Source organism: Triplophysa dalaica, chromosome 2 (assembly GCF_015846415.1).
Source record: "Triplophysa dalaica isolate WHDGS20190420 chromosome 2, ASM1584641v1, whole genome shotgun sequence".
Classification (NCBI taxonomy): domain Eukaryota; kingdom Metazoa; phylum Chordata; class Actinopteri; order Cypriniformes; family Nemacheilidae; genus Triplophysa; species Triplophysa dalaica.
The window spans coordinates 9388337-9405763 of record NC_079543.1 but is presented as its reverse complement, the minus strand read 5'-3'; the positions used below and the strand labels follow the sequence as shown (position 1 = coordinate 9405763).

Sequence of the window (17427 nt, the reverse complement as noted above, 5' to 3'; positions counted from 1 at the left end):
CTAGAAACTTCCAAACAGGTGTGTTAAACCAAGTTGGAGCTAAACTCTGCAGGATTGTGGCCCTCCAGGACCGACATTGGACACCCCTGCTTTAGATGGTGGTATACTCAGAGCAGAAGGTATCACTGTCGCCCTAAAAAAGGCGCTGGAAGCAGTTACTACAGTATGAGTAGATTCCAAGTTTGGGCGAGCTAATGTAAGGCCATATCTGGCACCAGCTTGGTCCGTCTCCCCTCCTTCCGCCGATCCCCTTATTGGGTTTTTTGAGTCATCATAAGAGATGTGAGAGTGAATCCCCGATGAAACTTTAGCTTCTTCCCCAAACTGACATTGGGAGGCTGCCATCGACATCACATCTTCTTCAGGAGCCCCTAATTCCATAATGTGTGTTTCCTTTCCTCATGGTGGTGTCTCACAGGGTTGTAGTTTCAATAAAAGGGACTTAATCTGAGCAAACTCAGATGTCAGAGAATCCATTCTTTTGGTTAAAGCATCTTCCTTAATCCTTTTATCAACAGACAAACTCACTGTTTCTGCTCTTTTGCGTTTGGACGTCGCCTTGCCCCGTCGAGTTCGGCTATCCCCCCTCAGAAGATCATCTACTGCATCCACTCTGGTAGTCATCTGCTCCCACGTCATAGTACTAAAGTTCATGCAAGCCTCTGACGTGAGGCCCTGCTTCAGATGGTCTAGCCCCAAGCATGATGGACAGGAGTCGTGGCCATCATACTCCTGAAAGGTAGCGCTGCACATTGTGAACACCAGGGCTCCATTTTCCATACTGTTCACTATTCATTATGTCTCAAATGAGAACACTCTGGTTGCTGTAGCAGTTATCTTACTAATAGCGAGCCAGAGTACCTTGGGTGCTACTAGTAGCAATAATAACAACCACCAAGCGAGAACACCTTTGTTGCAGTAGGAATATAAAATAAAAAATTAAATAAATACAAAGTGAGAACACTCTGGATTCTGTTAGGAGTAAATATCTAATACTGAGCGAGAACCTTCAGACAAATCGAGTTACAAACATAATGGGTAACAATTATTTAGGAGCAATATGCTATTTTGATGATCAATAAGGAACTGTTAAATACACAATTAATTTTTTTTCAATTTATGGAAAGGATATAACACATAGTGGTAAAATACATTTCTGTCTTGATAATGTAATATAAACCCTTCATGGTTAATCATTTGCTGAACTTTGACACTTGTTAACTTCGGACACTGTGGGATGTGATGGGTATATATGTGTGTGTAAATCATCAATTTGCAACAAGAAGTCATATCGGTGCAACAGGCGGTTTGAAATAAAAGGACACCAAGGAGTAAGGAAATCTTTAATCTTTTTATTAATTCATAATAAATGTTGAATTTTTGATGAGTTAAATTTAATTTATATATTGGTAACACTTTACAATGAAGTTATATTTGTAAACATTAGTAACATAAACAATACTTCTAAAGCATTTATGCATTTATCAATATTTTTCAGTCAAATCTTTTTAAGTCAAACAGCTAACATTTACAAATATTAACAAGGATTAACAAATGCTGAAAAACTGTATTGCTCTTTGTTATTTTAGGTTAGCTAATGCATTTTCAAATACATCTTAATTTTAAAGTGTTACCTGTTGGTTATCCTTGTTTAAGAAAAATGAAATTGGACAAAGTAAGACAAAGTAAAATAACAGTCTGTTTTCCATATCAAACAATCTGCATTGAAAATGTTTGTCTGTGTTCTGTTAATTCAGATGATGATGAAGTCATCAGTGTCTGCTGTGGCCCTGATGGCATTAGTGGTCTCCAGTGCCCAGGCATTCCTGTCTGTTGGCGGTAATGGAAACACACATGTAACCATTTCTGGTAACGCCATCATGACAAAGATCTATGAGGTGTGTAAAGCAGTGGCTAAATCTGAGGGAAGAGAATTCGAACCAACGGTGAGTAGTGTTCAAATAGTTTGTACTTTTATTCAGCCTACACTTTTATGTGTAAATTAAATGTATTCTTGAATTTGTTGTTAAGAAAGGCGTCAGTATTAGACAGTATATACTTAGTACAGTATTTGCCTATTATTAGTCTCAAGTACATTTGTAAGTATCTATGTTTTTACTTAAGAAAGATGTACTTTATTAAAAAGCATGATATTTTTTACTGCTAAGTTTCATAAATACTTGTTAATTTTTATTTTAATACAATAAAAATCCAGTACTTTCTTAATTTTGATCAGACATTTTAATTCAGTAAAAGAAAGGTAAAAACATGTCAAAATGTTCTTGAGTAAAAATACTGCAGTTAAAATTACTTTCCACTTCTGCTCAAAATACGAAGTGATTTATTTCCCTGTTTTATAAAGAAGCTTCACACTGGTTTTATAATACTTTTATTTTTTTAAATGAAAGCATTTTATGTGGAATATATGTAACTATACCGAAGTACATTACATTATTTTTATGTTCAGGTAAGGTTTTCTTATCATTTGAATGTCTGAATGGAACTGAATCAGTCTGAGTGAGTCAGATGAACCCTGTGCTCTTTTGTCTAAATTGAAACAATAAAATTTGGACAGAATTTTAAGTTATTATTGATTTAAAATCTTCATAAGACTTTTTCAATGTACAAAATGATGTTTTGGTAAACTATTTTTTATGTTTTGTTTTACCTAAACACAGGGATCTTCAGTAGAAGAACTCTTACGTGCCTGCATGGGAACAGCCACAGGTGAGGTTTCAGGGGCCAAGCTCCTCACTGCATTAAATCAAATCTACATGCAAAACGGTCTGGTGGACCGCGACTTCATTAGCAGCGCACCACACCATTTCAACAACGAGGCCTTCAGTGAGGGACATAACCTCATCATCCAAGGAATAGCAGCTGTTAAAGCTAACGTCCATGCAGACAACCTTCAGTCAGCACGAGAAATACTAGGCAGAGTGTGTCACACACTTCAGGTGTCTAATGGCAACATGTTCAAACATTTTAAAGGTAATGTTTTATCAATTTTAATAAGTAGCCAATGATTCAAAATCGATAAATCTTTTTTTTCAGGATTTCTACAGCCATAGTAACTGGGCTGAACTGGGTTACAAAAGTCCATATCCCAATCTCATCAGACCGGATCTTACTATTGAGAACACAGCAGGTACAAACAACCAGTGGGTGGATGATGTGCTTTAAGTGTTGACATGGCCATGTGTTACAGCTCTTTAAATCGATTTTTTATTTTAACTGGAGGTTTAAGGATGAAGTGATAATAATAAAAAATTATGTCACACCAATGTGCAAACATCATATTGTTCCTGCTAGGAATGGTCATAAACAGAAGCAAATGTAATAACCTTTACATATGTTTTTCTTATCTGAGTCCATGTCAGGGTTATTAAAACTTATTAAACGGCTCGTTGGAATGCTTTTGTCTCTGATTGGCCAGTTGTGACATTTGCAGTTTCGTTATTCCCATAACAACCTCTCAAAACACACGGTAACCCGGATGCAGCAAATCATTTTGACAGTTTTTTATTAGCATATATGACATCCCAATAAACACAGTCACCTTGTGACGACGTACATAGGGCCGGTTCACAAAACATTGATTAGAAGAAAATTCTTATCATCGTTTCTTACCTTAAAAACGACAGTAAATGGCTTTTCTTAGCGGAAGGTCTGCATTGCATTCGGTAAAAATTAGATAAAACATTCAAATTCACATATCCTGTCCAGTTTTTTGCTCATGTGTAGCCGTGTAATAAGCAGGATAATGTACAAGTATAATGTACAGCCGGCTCTTATTGCGAAATAAACCCTTTCAATGTGATACCTGATGACAATGTCGGGGCTTATTTCTGCGATAACAACCGGCTGCATGTATATTATCCCTTATTAAAACTATTAAATATGAATAAAATATTGACCTGAATATTGAAAAAACTAACTAGACAGAAATAGAAAATGTTGCCACAGGAATAAACTGAAGTTAGTTTAAGTTAAATATTAAAAAAAACATTTAATCAAAACTATAATAAAAATAAAATAGTAACAAGAAGGTTGTATCAGTTTATGCATTAGCGAAAATGAACAATACTTCTACATCGTTTATTAATCTTATTATTCAGTATTAGTTGCATTAATTGTATTTATTGCTATTATTATTAATATAAACAAATACAACCTTATTTTAAAGTGTTACCAAAAAATAGTAACTTAAAAAATAAACAACAAACAAAATTTCTAATATTTGTAATATCAAATTAACATGCAAGCTAAAAATATTAGAATAAAAGCTTATTCAAAATATTAATAAAATTACTATAAAGCTAAAAATAAAAAACCTGATGTTATGTTTCATTGATGTATGCTGCTGTGCTTTGATCGTATATAATAAATACATCATCATTTTTAAATACCAGATCATAAGATGCCAACATGCAGTGACTGTGCCAGTGGCCAATGCCCAAACTCGCTTCTGCCAGCCATTCTAAATGGGAAGTTCCTCACTTCGGGATACATGGGGTTGTTCTCTTCTGTCAAACCTCAAGGTGAGGAGACGGTTCACAGGTTTCCACCTTCATAATGTTAAGCAGAAGCCTGAGGATGAACTTAAATTGTTCCGTTAATTGTCCCTTTAAGCTGCTTAGACTGAACATTAACTGTATAGATGTATATGTCTTGTACTAATTATATTCCTACATTACAACATTATTTACTTGATATTACATTTTCATAATGTCTTATTTTCATGTCTTTGTGAAAAGGTAAATGCAGCCATGGTGGGGATGCTGATCTAAGCAGTACCCAAAATCCCCGTGGCGGAATCAGTAAGGACGAGAGCCACTCTTATAATAGTGATCTGCACAATACTGCTGTAAACCTGGCAGCCAACGCCACCCTGGAGCTGTTAGAGGATATCCGTGTTGTTATAGGTGACAAGGAGTACCTTCGGTATGGGCCTAGATTCTATAGATGCATACACTTAGATACATCTATATAGCTTTTCTATGGCTCAGTGGTTAGAGCATGGCTCTAGCAATGCCAAGGTCATGGGTTCAATCCCAGGGGATTTTACATAGTCAGAAACAAATGTATAACTCAATGCAAGTCGCTTTGGATAAAAGTGTCTGCTAAATGCATAAATGTAAATGTAAATCGAACCATCAAAACACATGAGATATTATGACAGTATGATGCAAATTATTTACTGTCATGGTACTGGAAGTGAGAGAACCCAATTGCAAGCAGACACGGGGATGAAGGGGTTAACAAAGGAATTTATTATACTAAAAACATAAAACAACAACCCACGAGTGGGTAAAACAATAATACAAGGGATAAAATAAGAGCAGGCAAACAGGATTGCAGACAAACTGACACTAAACTAGAACTGGGACAACTCACTGACAGGAAACACAGGACAGAGAATACAAGGACATTAAATAGGGAGATGAACAAAGGATAATTAACAATAGGCATGTGTGGGTAATGAAACACTGAAGGGAAGCTAACGAGAAAACGTGAGGGGCGGGGCCATAGATGAGACACGAGGAAGCACATGGCATGTCAATATATAAACACAGCCATGTCTTTCTCACACTAAACACGTGATACTATCATGGTTCCACCTCAAGGCTGGAAAAGCCTGAACAGAAATGGCAGAACCATGACACATGGTAAATGATAATACTATATCTAACTTCTCCCTCTGTTTCTTCCTGCATCAGACTGATGGGTATAGCAAGTTCTGTAGTGCTGGCTTTTGTTATTGATACCACAGGCAGTATGGTATATGACATTGTAGAGGCCAAGAGAGTCGCCTACAACATCATTGACAGTAAAAAAGGAACTCAAGATGAACCATCTGAATACATTCTAGTGCCGTTTAATGATCCAGGTGAGTACAATATCTCTGCTGATTAATTTTCTCTGCTCAAATGGAATATGTTTAGTATTTTATTATCCTCACTATGGACAAAGTGACCTGATGTGGTCTGAAGAATCAAAATATGCAGGTTCCAATTCAAGTGCTAAAAGTACCAAAAAAAAGACATTTTCTGGCGGCTGGGGTTATTCTGTATGGAACTCCAAATCTGCCTTAAATAAAAATAAATAAATACAAAAATAAATCTATGACGAAATGTAAAAAAGCATTTCTACTTGTATTTCCTTATTTATGTGTAATTATATATTTTCCATGTTTATTTTATTATTATTTTTTTATTATTTTTTTATTTTTATTTACAGTTTTATTTCTTTTCATATTTACTCATTGATATATGTATTTGTTTCTACATTTATTTATTTTCACATTCATTTATTTATGTATTTCTTTGTCTGTATGCTAATGAGTGGAGGCGTGTTTCACCTCAGACATTAGCAATCAATATCAGAGTGGCGGTCCTGAATCTTTGAGGCCACAGGGACACTAAGTTATTAGAAAATAAATGCAATAGGAACCTATAAATCGCCCTTTTAACCGGTTCATTGAACCAAACCGTCCAAAAGAACCAGTTCGCAAAAAATGAATCAGACTTGACATAGACCTAACTATTCCCACTGTGTTAACATAAGCATGCACATTTTGTTTGATTTAATCCCGGATCCCTAAATCCAATTTATGACTTTTGAATAAGTATCTAAGAGCAGCATTTATGAAATATGCTTTATATTTTAAGCATTCGAAATCACACGTGTTGTGTATTGGAAAATTAGGAAACGCGAATGAAAACAGTATTTGAAGCCACGTTACAAACGCATCATAATGCTTGTGTAAACTTCAGTGAAATGCGCTGGTTTCTCTCGCCGTTCTGAGCTGGTTTGTACGAGTCTCATCGACAAACGACTCAGCTCCAGCGCTTTTACATTAAATGTGATTACTAGTGGATATTTTCACGTGCTTCCATGTCCAAGTGTCTTCTTCAAAGAGTCTGCTAGCAGACCTGTTGTTGTGCAGTTTCTGTTCATGTGTGCCAAGACATTTTAGAAAAATCTCCTTAATAAAGAATACGTTGGCCATGTGTGGTAACCCTATCTACATACAGTTATGGTGATATTTAATGACTAGATTGCCTTCTCTATGCAACTTCGTCAACCTCGTTTCGTTTGGTCACAACACAAGGTGTCCCTGTGGCCTCAAAGCTTCAGCACCAGCGCTCTGAGATCGATTGCTAATGTCTGAGGTGAAACACGCCCCCACTCATTGGCCAACAGACAAAGAAATACATAAATGAATATATATATAAATAAATAAATGTGAAAATAAATAAATGTAGGAATAAATACATATATTCATGAATGAATGTGGAAATAAATTAATGTATAAATAAATTAATGAAAAAATAAATAAACGTGGAAAATATACAATTACACATAAATAAGGTACTAATAAATACAATTTTTTTTGTTTTTTCAAATTTCTTCATGGATTTATTTATTTTTGTACTTATTTTTATATTATTAGGCAGGTTTGGAATTCCATAGTTCTCTTCTATCAAACCACAAGGTGAGGAGATTTCCACCTTCATAATATTAATCATAGAAGGCTGAGGATGAACTTGAATGTTTGCATGAACTGAAAGTCACGACACCGAAAAGATCTGTCTTTTTCTGTAATTTGAGGGGTTTTGCCTGTATTTCAAAAATATGTGAAAAATCTGTAAAACAAATTGTTTAACATTTTCTTTTTGACCATTTCACATAAATCCTGAGATAAAATCAGAGCAACATGGTACCACCCTCTCATTCCATAATTGTACAATGGTATTGCTATTGTATAGGGCACATTTTTTAAATAATGTTATAATAGATTCTGTGGAAATTTGTAGAATTCGGACCACTAATAAGGACCAGAGATCCAGATGCGATGAAGTCAAAGATTTCTAATCTCAAAGCTAATGGAGGTGGAGACCTACCAGAAATGTGCTTGTCAGCTCTTCAGGTATTGCCTCTTGTCTGCCAATAACCTTGAATCATTAAATGTTAATGGTATCAAATATATACCATAAAACTGTGTTTAAAAAAACTTTTTTCTGGTCTTCGATTTCTATTTTATGAATATTTATAAATGTAGACTTTAGATCACACAAACTCACTATTTACCCAATCTCTCTTTCCCTCTTTTCTCTCACATTTGATCACATCCACAGTTGGCTTTGGTAGGCGCGCCCTCCTCCTCGCAAATATATGTATTTACAGATGCTCCAGCTAAAGACGTAGGTCTACAGAAAACCATAATCTCCCTCATCCGTAGCACCAAGTCAACGGTAAAGCAAAACAAAAACATGCGCATAATAAAATTTAAACAGATTTTAGTTACTGCTCCTTTAAATTTACTTAAAGCAGTTTACAGAATGTTATCGAAAATATATTCACTGCCTCTATCCAGGTGTCTTTCTTCATGACGTCAACAACAAGAAGAAGGAAGAGGGGCATCACAGCAGAACCGCGCAAAAACTTTCAAGTGTATTATGATGTGGCTTTGGCTTCTGGAGGTCAAGCCATTGAGGTCTCCAAGTCCAGCCTTTCTCAGGCCACTGACATCATTGTTGACACCTCAACTTCAGTGCTGGTACATTGTCTAATACTCTCTTTTAAACTAAGAGCACAAGTAGAAAAGTACTTCTTCTTTAATAATAAAATACTGATGTTAAGCAGGTGGTACCTTGAGCTCTAAGGTTGATACTTCAGTACAAACCCAAACTCACTGCAATTTTTTTATGAATGATGTAACCAAGTCAGTCCCTTACATTGTCAAACTATTATATATTTGGATATGTTTTGAAATTGCAATTTCCAAACACATTTAGAGAAATGCAACTACTGTAATATTGAGTGTAACTACAGTATATTTTTAGCAAATAGAAACGGTCCCGGATGTATCTCCATACTTGTTGTGAATATATGAACACTTTTTCTGTGTCAGGTGACAATTCTGCAGCGTTCCAGGAGTCTAGGGCATGCTGAGAGTTTCCCCTTCCTGTTGGATGAGTCTGTATCTAATGCTACTGTCTACATCACAGGAAATGGCCTTGCGTACACCCTACGCAGCCCTTCAGGTAAATACAGACTGCATATGTACTTTTAACTACATGCTTCATGCACAGGTTTAAACCATCCCAACATTCAAACCATATCAGTAACTGTTTTTCTGGAGTCTAATGGAAACTTCTTGCTCAAGGGTTGTCTCAATCTAGTACGGTTTTAAATGGAATTCTGGGAACAATTCATAAAGTTGGAAACCTGGAACGAATCCAGTTGAACGGAAATGAGAAGGGCCTGTGGCACATTGACATGACGTCGACTAAGCCCTACAGCATAAAAATCAGCAGTAAGATCAACCAACCTTAAACTAAATTGTCTAAATGGACATATTGAGATTACACGATCTTCACTTTTTTGTGCTTTCATGGTATAATGTTGTATTACTTTTGTGTTTAATCTACAAGAACATCTCTTTTTCAGGTCAGAGCACTATTACGTTCATTTATGACTTTGTGGAGGAGTTCAAGGGACCCCATCCTGGTTACGCTGTTATAGATGGTCATCCACCAGCAGGTTTGAACTATTTTCATGTTAAAACTATTAAATAATTCCTAACTTGAGATTTTTTGCCATTTGATCATTTACTTTTATATAGGCTTTCCAGCTAAGCTGTTGCTAACGCTGACCGGAGAGAAAGGTCCAGAAGTTCTGGAGGTACAGGAGGTATCTCTCGTTGAGGTTTCTGGGCTCACAGTGTCTAAAGGAACCACAGAGAAAATGACTAATGGAAACATCCTGGTTACAGTGACAGAGGTCCCAGAAGAGTTTGTAGTATTGCTAAAAGGGAAAGACATGGCGTCCAACAGCCTGTTCCAACGACAGACCACAACGCAGAGGTCTCAGTCCAAACTCACCATCAAGGTACAAATGGCATCATATGCTGTCACATAAAACATCAGATTTTTATAATTACATTTTCTTGCAGACATTGTAAATTGACATTTTATGTGCTTTGTGTTTTCTACCACAGGTAATGGCAGATGGGTCCATGCTACCTGGACAAGAATTTCAGCTCAATTTTACTGTTACAACTAAAGGAACGGGTGGTGTCTACACAATTCGTGCAAACAACGACAAAGATTTCAAAATGGAACACACCTCTAAGTAAATTCCCTACTTAATTTTTAAAGTTACAGTGAACTCAAAAATGTAAATGTTGGTTACCAAACAACATTGTCCCAATTGACTCCCATTACATGCACATTACGTGCTACACAGAAGAAAGAGTTATGTTTTGTTATGACGAAAATAAATGATAAACATTTTTTTTTGGTTGAACTATCCCATTATAACTCCATTATGACTTCACTCTTACATTAGCTTAAATGAGCTCTTCTGTTTTGTCATCATCACAGACTCACTCTTGAGAGTGGAGGCAGTGCTCAAGGGAAAGTGTCTCTAACTCCTCCTGTTGACACTGTCTCAGGCACAGACGTCACTCTTACCCTTGAAGCAGAGGCTCCCGGAGAAACCGATTCAAATTTTGCAGTGCTTCGTCTTTCTGTAGTCTCAAAGGTAATCTCGCATCTGCCGTTAAAATGCTTTCGGGTGATATTTCTCTTAAGCTTTTGCTTTATTTCCCTTCCATCCAGGCGACCGACTTAACACCTCCAGAATGCAAGATGTTCGATGTACAGGGGCATTGCTCATCCTCCTCGTGCAGCTCATCCATCTGGGAATTGTACATCAACATTACGGATGGGCGTGGCAGTGGTATCGAGAGCATCACCGTTCAGCAAGGCAGCGGAACTTTCACTCAGAATGAGGTGGAAGATGGTGGTGTAACAATGGTGATGGGTCATTATGAGGCCTTGTGTTGTTCACCTTTCGTGACTTTGACATCAGTCGACAAAGTGGGAAATGTTGGGAGATGCTCTTTTAAAATAGAAATCAGTGCTGGCTCCGCCCTGGTCAGCATGACCCTCCTGTTGTGGGCGTGTCTACTTGCATCCACCTTGAATTTGCTATGTGACACTTTCTCTTTGAAATAAAATAGGGATCATCTAATTAAATAGACACACTGTCCTCACTTTATCTAAAAACATAAAGAGCTGTGAAATAGTGTGAAGTAAAAAGCATTTAAACCAAAGGATTATTGAGCTATTGTTTCCAAATATGGAACGCTAATATGAAGTTGCTTTTCAAACCCTACTCCAATAATACATTTTTATGTTGACAGGTGTGACATTTTGAATTGTTATTCTGAATTCAGTATTTTTTAATATTATGGGTTTGGTTTGATTTTAGTTTAGGTAAAATAATTATAAATTTTATCTGTAAATGTTTTGTGAGATGACTTAATGTAACGTGCTTATATAATAAGATCTAAACTTACTTCAAACTTTTTCAAGTGTAAAATTAGACTACATTAGGTTACACAATGCTTTTTGGTAAGTTTTGTCTTGTTTTATTGTAATTGAGGGAAATATCTGAATTATCGAAATGCCATATAAGGTTGCAAATATGTTTTCTAATCTGTAGTTTGGACTATATGTCCAATTTAGGAAATTCCCTACACAGTGTAAACATAATTTATGTAGTCACATAGCATAGATTTAGGATTATCGTATGTATCATTCATAAATAGGTGCAATCATAGTATACACCCTTTGCAAATGTTGTTCTCAATGCACTGCACAATCTAGTTATACTGTTTAAAGCACGTTTGTTATACAGCATAAAGAGGCTGTATCTGAAAACTCTCCCATTCCTGTTTAAACCTTAAAACCTGTTGACTTGTGCTTTTTGCATCTTATTTTTCTAGGTGTGGTTGCACTTAAATTTGTCATTAGCATCTCTGTAATGCTGCAAGTATGATAACGTCACACTGCCACCCAGTGGTTGAACTAATTTGCGCCATTTTCCCTTTTTTTCTCCTTATTTTAAGAGGAATTGTGCAGCCAACTGATTGTTAAAAAACGGATGATATTGGTTTTGTGATCATAGTTCATGAATAAAGGCTCGAATGTAAGGCTATTTCAAAATGAATAATACTGAAATTGAAAGTGTATGATTGTCATAACATATCAATGCAAACGATCCTTATGGTTTCACGAATGAATTAAATAGGTTATGAATGATCGTTTTATGCTAAATATGCTTAAACACAACAAATTTTTTTTGGTTATAGAGACAGCACAAAATAGAGACACATTAAATCTGTTATCAAAAATAAAATAAATCTAAAGAAAAAAACATAATTGTAAACATTTACACAATATGCAAGATATGCATATTTAAATGTTTTCATAATCTTATTTTTTGCTAAATAAATTTTAAAGAGTTCTGCATTTTAATATAAAGAGCACTGTATTACAATCCGTGTTGGGTAAGTTACTCTGAAAAAGTTATTAATTACTAGTTACTAATTATATATTCAATAGTGTAATTAGATAACTGTACAAATTACTGTTTCCAAAAAGTATTTCATTTCTGATTACCTTCTATATCCTAGATCAAGATACATGAATCTGCTTATTTAATTAATTTAAATAAACAATAAATAACTACATAAATTGTTCTTATTTACTGACCAAAGTATACAAAATAAGGATACATTAAAGCATACATTTTAAAGTTAGAATTTTGATGTCTTTCCACTATTGAATATATTACACAGTATTTAATTAAAATACATCAGAGGTAACTGTAACTAAGAAAAAATTGAATCCCTTACTTTTCAAGGGAAAGTTATTAAAATACAGTAACTACTTAGTTACACCCAATACTGATTACAACACATTTATAATTGCAGCAGCAATAAAACATAATACTTTAAAATGCACATATAGAGGTTTTTTCATTTATTTTGCGCTTTATCAACATGGATGTATTTACAAAATTAGAATGCCTTTCATTAATATCCAACAGAAGAGATTTGACAGTACATGATAGGACCTACATCAACCCTGGTGTCTTTGATGTTTATGCAAAGTAGATTCTCTCTTACAGGCTTTTTTATTCAGGAACCTGTCAAATAATATTTTACGATAGATATAAAGCTGTAAATTAATTTAACAAGGAAGGTCCATTTGAGACGGTTGTAATTCCTCTGTAGACTGTTTACATTGTGATATGAGTAGATCATGTAGCTGTGTGTAGAGCTACTGTATATGAAGCCATTAAACTGAGCAGACACATTTTCTATTTACTACTAGAATTCTGCTGTGTCAGACTAAACTAATTGAATGTAAAATGGTAAAAAGTTGCAGGTATTTTTTATAAATCCTTTACGCTTGTGACATTGCATCTTGCTAAAAAAGGTTTAGATAACCATTGTTATTTCTTAACTTTTTTTATTGCGATTTACGTTTTTCAAAGTAATGGAGATAACTGTGTGGAACAGTGCACCTCACCAACCCCCTGCAATTCCCTCATGAACCACCAGGGGTTCACGATCACCTGTTTGGCAAACTCTGCTGCTGTACTACTTAGAAAGCTTATTCATTTACTGCCACAAACCGTGAGAAGCGGCTTGTAATAACTTTAGAAACAGGTTACATTTTCTAAAAAAATATTTGTCTTTTACAGTGGAACATCTGTATTTTGACTTGGCTCAGGTAACACATGTTGCGTGTTGACATGTTTCTTGAGATGGGCTGACTGTGTAAACCGTTTACCGCATCCCTTGCACTCAAACGGTCTCTCTCCTGTGTGAATAAGCTTGTGTCTTTTAAAATTACCAAGATCCACAAATCCTTTCTCACAGATGGGGCAAGTGTAGCGTTTCTCTCCTCTGTGTCCCTGCATATGCATATTCAGAGCAACTCTGTGTTTAAACTTCTTCCCGCATTGAGTGCAAGAGAACGGCTTCTCGCCAGTGTGCATACGCATGTGTGTAGAGCGGTCTGCTTTAGCCAAAAACCTCTTCCCGCAAACTTTACAAGGAAACGGTCGTTCTCCGGAGTGGATGAGCTGGTGTTTGGTAAGCGTAAAGTGGTAAACAAAACTCTTTCCACACTCTTCACACTGATATCGCTTCTCTTCGGCGTGGACCTTTAAGTGCCGGTTAAGACCTCGAACGCTAGGGAAAGCTTTTCCACACTGGGAGCAGGTATAAGGCCTCTCACCTGTATGAAGTCTCATGTGGTTCTCAAGGGCGGAGGCGTTGCTTAGGACCCTTCCACATTCAGTGCATTCCGTACTTCTATACAATGTTTTCCCAGACGTTTTTGGTAATGTTTGAGGAATATTTGGGGCAACACTTGAGATGGCCAGTGTTGTTTCACTAACAGAGTCAGTCTGAATCTTGTCCATCCTTGTGTCCTTGACTGGAAATGTGTTGTTCTCATTGATTGGTGTGGATGTGGAACAAGTTTGTTTTATGTCATCCTCTGAGAGGTCACTACCTGAAGGACTACAGCAAGGAGAAAACTGTATTTCTGCTGTTTCCAAAGGCGTCTCTGAATGTGAAATGGGTTCCCCTCCCTATAACAACAATAGAACTGGCGGAAACTGCAGCTTGTTGCTCTTTCGGCGTAAGCAGAGGTGCAAGTTTCCCCAATGGCTGCAAATGATGCATAGACGTATGTTCTAGAGCATCTTGTGCCGTTATAAGAATGGGTGAGTGCAAATGCAGGGTATCCAGAGATTCAAGCAAACCTGGCGTATTATCAGGCGGAGAAAAATAATGGTCAGAAGAAGAGAACTGATCCAGTTGTGTTGAATATTGAGATTGCATAAGTGTAGGATGATGGGGTGGGTTTAGAGTTTCTGTTGAAGAACCCGAAAGTGTAGAGATGGAACTCTGAATTGGTGTAACTGGATGGTGGGAAGATGTAAATGGAATATGAGTTGTAAAATAAGAAGGTTGAGTTGCCAGAGACGGATTGTGTTGTGGCACCAATGGAAACTGGAATGACGGACTCATCTGCGGAGTTGAAGCGTAAACCTGGGCTTGAGGTGGAATAAGACTGGAGGGGAGATCCTGGACTGGTGATGACATAATGGCCTGTGGTGAAAACATGGTCTGTTGAGTCAGCTGAGAACAACAGGTTGATAACTCTGTAGACTGACTTGTTGAAAGAGTTTTCTCTGTATGTGTAACATGTGACTTAACCGGTTGTTTGGAAAAATGTGCCTCCTGTACTAAGACTTGACTTTGAGGAATGGTGGGTTGTGCTAACTGGGTGGAACGGAAGGTGTTTGGATGACAGACATTTGAGGCAAGTTCTTGCTGATAGAAAAGCGTTTGGTTTGATCTTTTAGAATGTTGGTTTGGTTCAAGATGAACTGCTGTCGGCTTGGTTTGAGGTACTGATTTGCACTCTGGAGCACCAGATAGTTCAATCATTGGCACTGATAAGTTAACCATAGAAACAGGAGTTTGGGTTGAATTGGCATGTTGTTTTGCAAAAGTTGATGCCTGGGTTGGTGCAATGGCACTTGCTCCTTCTGTCTGCCTTTGGGAATATGAGTCTTCAGTATTTTCAAATGATCTTTTAGCTGTATCTCTGGCTGGATGTATACGCTGGTTGGATTTGTTAGCACAAATATTCACTCTGCGACTACAGGAGGAAGTCACAGATTGAGGTGATTTCTCCCTAGAGATACCATGGAGGCTGGATATTTGTTGAAAAGCTGGTGGGATCACAACTGTGGATACAAAAATTACTTTTATTATGTCAACTGGCACTTCAACCGATCATAAGACGAATCATAAACCAATCAGAAAAAAACTAATGATGGAATGATGCTTAGCTGCTGATTTTCTCTTACCCCTTTCCATGGTTTCCTTATTTGGCTCTTTGCGCACCAGTATTGGTTCAGCACCCTCTTGCTTCAGTAGAAAGTATCCTGGTGCAAAGTTATTACATTCAGTCTCCTGGGGCTGTAGACACAGAGCATAAAATCAGACAAGATTCAGTAATAAAACATTATTTACCCTATCATCAAATATTATAGTGATAGTTCACCCAAAAACTTCACCAGGAAATTCTGTCATCATTTACTCACCCTCTTGTGATTTCAAACCTGTCAGACTTTCTTTCTTCTGCAGAACACAAAAGAAGATATTTAGAGGAATGTTGGCAGCCCAACCAATCAATGGTGATACCAATGTTAGTCAGCAGGGAACCGCCGTTGTTTGGATACCAACATTTTTTTAATCTTCTTATGTGTTCCGCAGAAGTAAGTCATACGGGTTTGAGATGTCAAGAGGGTGAGTAAGCTAAATGATGGCAGAGTTTTGGGTGAACAAAAAATTTATAAGAACCATTTTTCTACCAGCTGTGATTCAAACGATTAAAAATGTTCACATTAAAAACTTGGAAATATGACGTGTTATTTTATACCTCTTGTTTGATGAGAAGCAAAGCAAGCTGTTTCCTGCCATCCTCACTGGCACAGAGATCAGCGAGTTTATCACTTGTGAAGTCTCCCACATGAAGAAGCTGTCCTATACAAGGATGAGGATCGCAGCCGTGGTCCACCAAAATGGGCTTTTCTGTAAAGATAGTAGATAAAAATGATACTACAATACTATCAGAATTCAATTTCAAATATTTGTACATTGATGGTAGCTGCAGTCACCTGTTTTCCCAACATCGTAAAAACGACAGGTGTTCACAATAAATAATACATATTTAAAAGAAACTTTTAACTTAGGTAGGCCTACAGTAAAGAAAATGTTTGCATTGATGCAAAGCAGCTTTATAGAAATACATTTAGCCTAAGTCTTAAAAAGTCTTAAAATACATGGCATTATTACAAAATGCATTATAGTATAGCAAATTGCAAAACAACATTAGCTTTACTAACCGTACAAAAAATTGTCTATAGGAAGATTATCGTTAAAAGACGTTATAATTTCCAGGAAGTGTTTAATGCACGCCATTACTCAGAAACACGTAACCCTAAAAAAATACCACATACCACATTGCACGCCAACATCTCGATATTTAGAGTCAATGCTCGGATTTCCTTCTGCCGTGTTTCTCCTTATGTCTGGAATGGATGAACCACCTGTCGTTAGGTTGACGTTCTCCTGTCTCAACTGCACCAACTCCGCTTTCAAGTGCTGTAAAGAGGCTTCAAAAAGCTTCGTTGCTTCCCAAACTGCAGCCTGTAATATTGTTTCCATTACAGCCCTGAATTGGGCTTGAAACCCGTCATAATGTACACTCACAGTCCCGTTTGGATTCATTTTAAATATTTAAGTTGAAGTTGTTGTTTCTTTGACAGCAGAGACAATGATAACATGAGGCATCCAGGGGAGGGCGGTCTTTAAAACTTCCGCACTGAATTTTAAAATATTTAAAATATAATTTTTTACTGTCATTCAAGTGGCTACTCCGATATGTTGAAATATATATATATATATATATATATATATATATATACATTGAATGGTGTTCATTACAAATACCATAATGAAACATCATCTGATACCGT

General features: G+C 36.5%; 3 protein-coding genes across 3 annotated transcripts; 1 reads left to right on the top strand and 2 right to left on the bottom strand.

The window, feature by feature from the left end:
• Positions 1 to 1660: 1660 nt before the first annotated feature.
• On the top strand, positions 1661 to 11027 carry vwa11 (von Willebrand factor A domain containing 11). Its single transcript, XM_056769190.1, has 17 exons — positions 1661 to 1675; positions 1758 to 1946; positions 2679 to 2939; positions 3055 to 3148; positions 4413 to 4541; positions 4758 to 4944; positions 5721 to 5890; positions 7821 to 7933; positions 8142 to 8258; positions 8381 to 8563; positions 8918 to 9050; positions 9173 to 9322; positions 9457 to 9549; positions 9632 to 9897; positions 10007 to 10140; positions 10392 to 10551; positions 10629 to 11027. Exons 1-17 carry the CDS (start codon positions 1661 to 1663, stop codon positions 11025 to 11027), a joined length of 2793 nt encoding a protein of 930 aa, XP_056625168.1.
• Positions 11028 to 12826: 1799 nt separating this feature from the next.
• LOC130408986 (gastrula zinc finger protein XlCGF49.1-like) lies at positions 12827 to 14453 on the bottom strand. Its single transcript, XM_056732539.1, has one exon. The coding sequence runs from the start codon at positions 14290 to 14292 to the stop codon at positions 13561 to 13563; it is 732 nt and encodes a 243-aa protein (XP_056588517.1). The 5' UTR covers positions 14293 to 14453; the 3' UTR covers positions 12827 to 13560.
• LOC130408977 (uncharacterized) lies at positions 14393 to 17331 on the bottom strand. The gene is made up of 4 exons (XM_056732529.1): positions 16909 to 17331; positions 16329 to 16480; positions 15754 to 15865; positions 14393 to 15630 (listed from the first exon to the last, which is right to left on the bottom strand). Exons 1-4 carry the CDS (start codon positions 17177 to 17179, stop codon positions 14393 to 14395), a joined length of 1773 nt encoding a protein of 590 aa, XP_056588507.1. The 5' UTR covers positions 17180 to 17331.
• Between the last annotated feature and the right edge of the window lie 96 nt (positions 17332 to 17427).

Excerpts from the sequence above, each read along its gene's own strand:
- vwa11 (XM_056769190.1), top strand. Across the intron at positions 9,051-9,172 it reads CACCCTACGCAGCCCTTCAG|GGTTGTCTCAATCTAGTACG; the intron begins GTAAATACAGAC and ends TTCTTGCTCAAG. Across the intron at positions 9,550-9,631 it reads AGATGGTCATCCACCAGCAG|GCTTTCCAGCTAAGCTGTTG; the intron begins GTTTGAACTATT and ends ACTTTTATATAG.
- LOC130408986 (XM_056732539.1), bottom strand. The coding sequence starts at position 14,292 with ATGGACAAGATTCAGACTGACTCTGTTAGTGAAACAACACTGGCCATC.
- LOC130408977 (XM_056732529.1), bottom strand. The coding sequence starts at position 17,179 with ATGAATCCAAACGGGACTGTGAGTGTACATTATGACGGGTTTCAAGCC. Across the intron at positions 16,481-16,908 it reads AGATGTTGGCGTGCAATGTG|AAAAGCCCATTTTGGTGGAC; the intron begins GTATGTGGTATT and ends CTATCTTTACAG. Across the intron at positions 15,866-16,328 it reads TGCTTCTCATCAAACAAGAG|CCCCAGGAGACTGAATGTAA; the intron begins GTATAAAATAAC and ends CTGTGTCTACAG.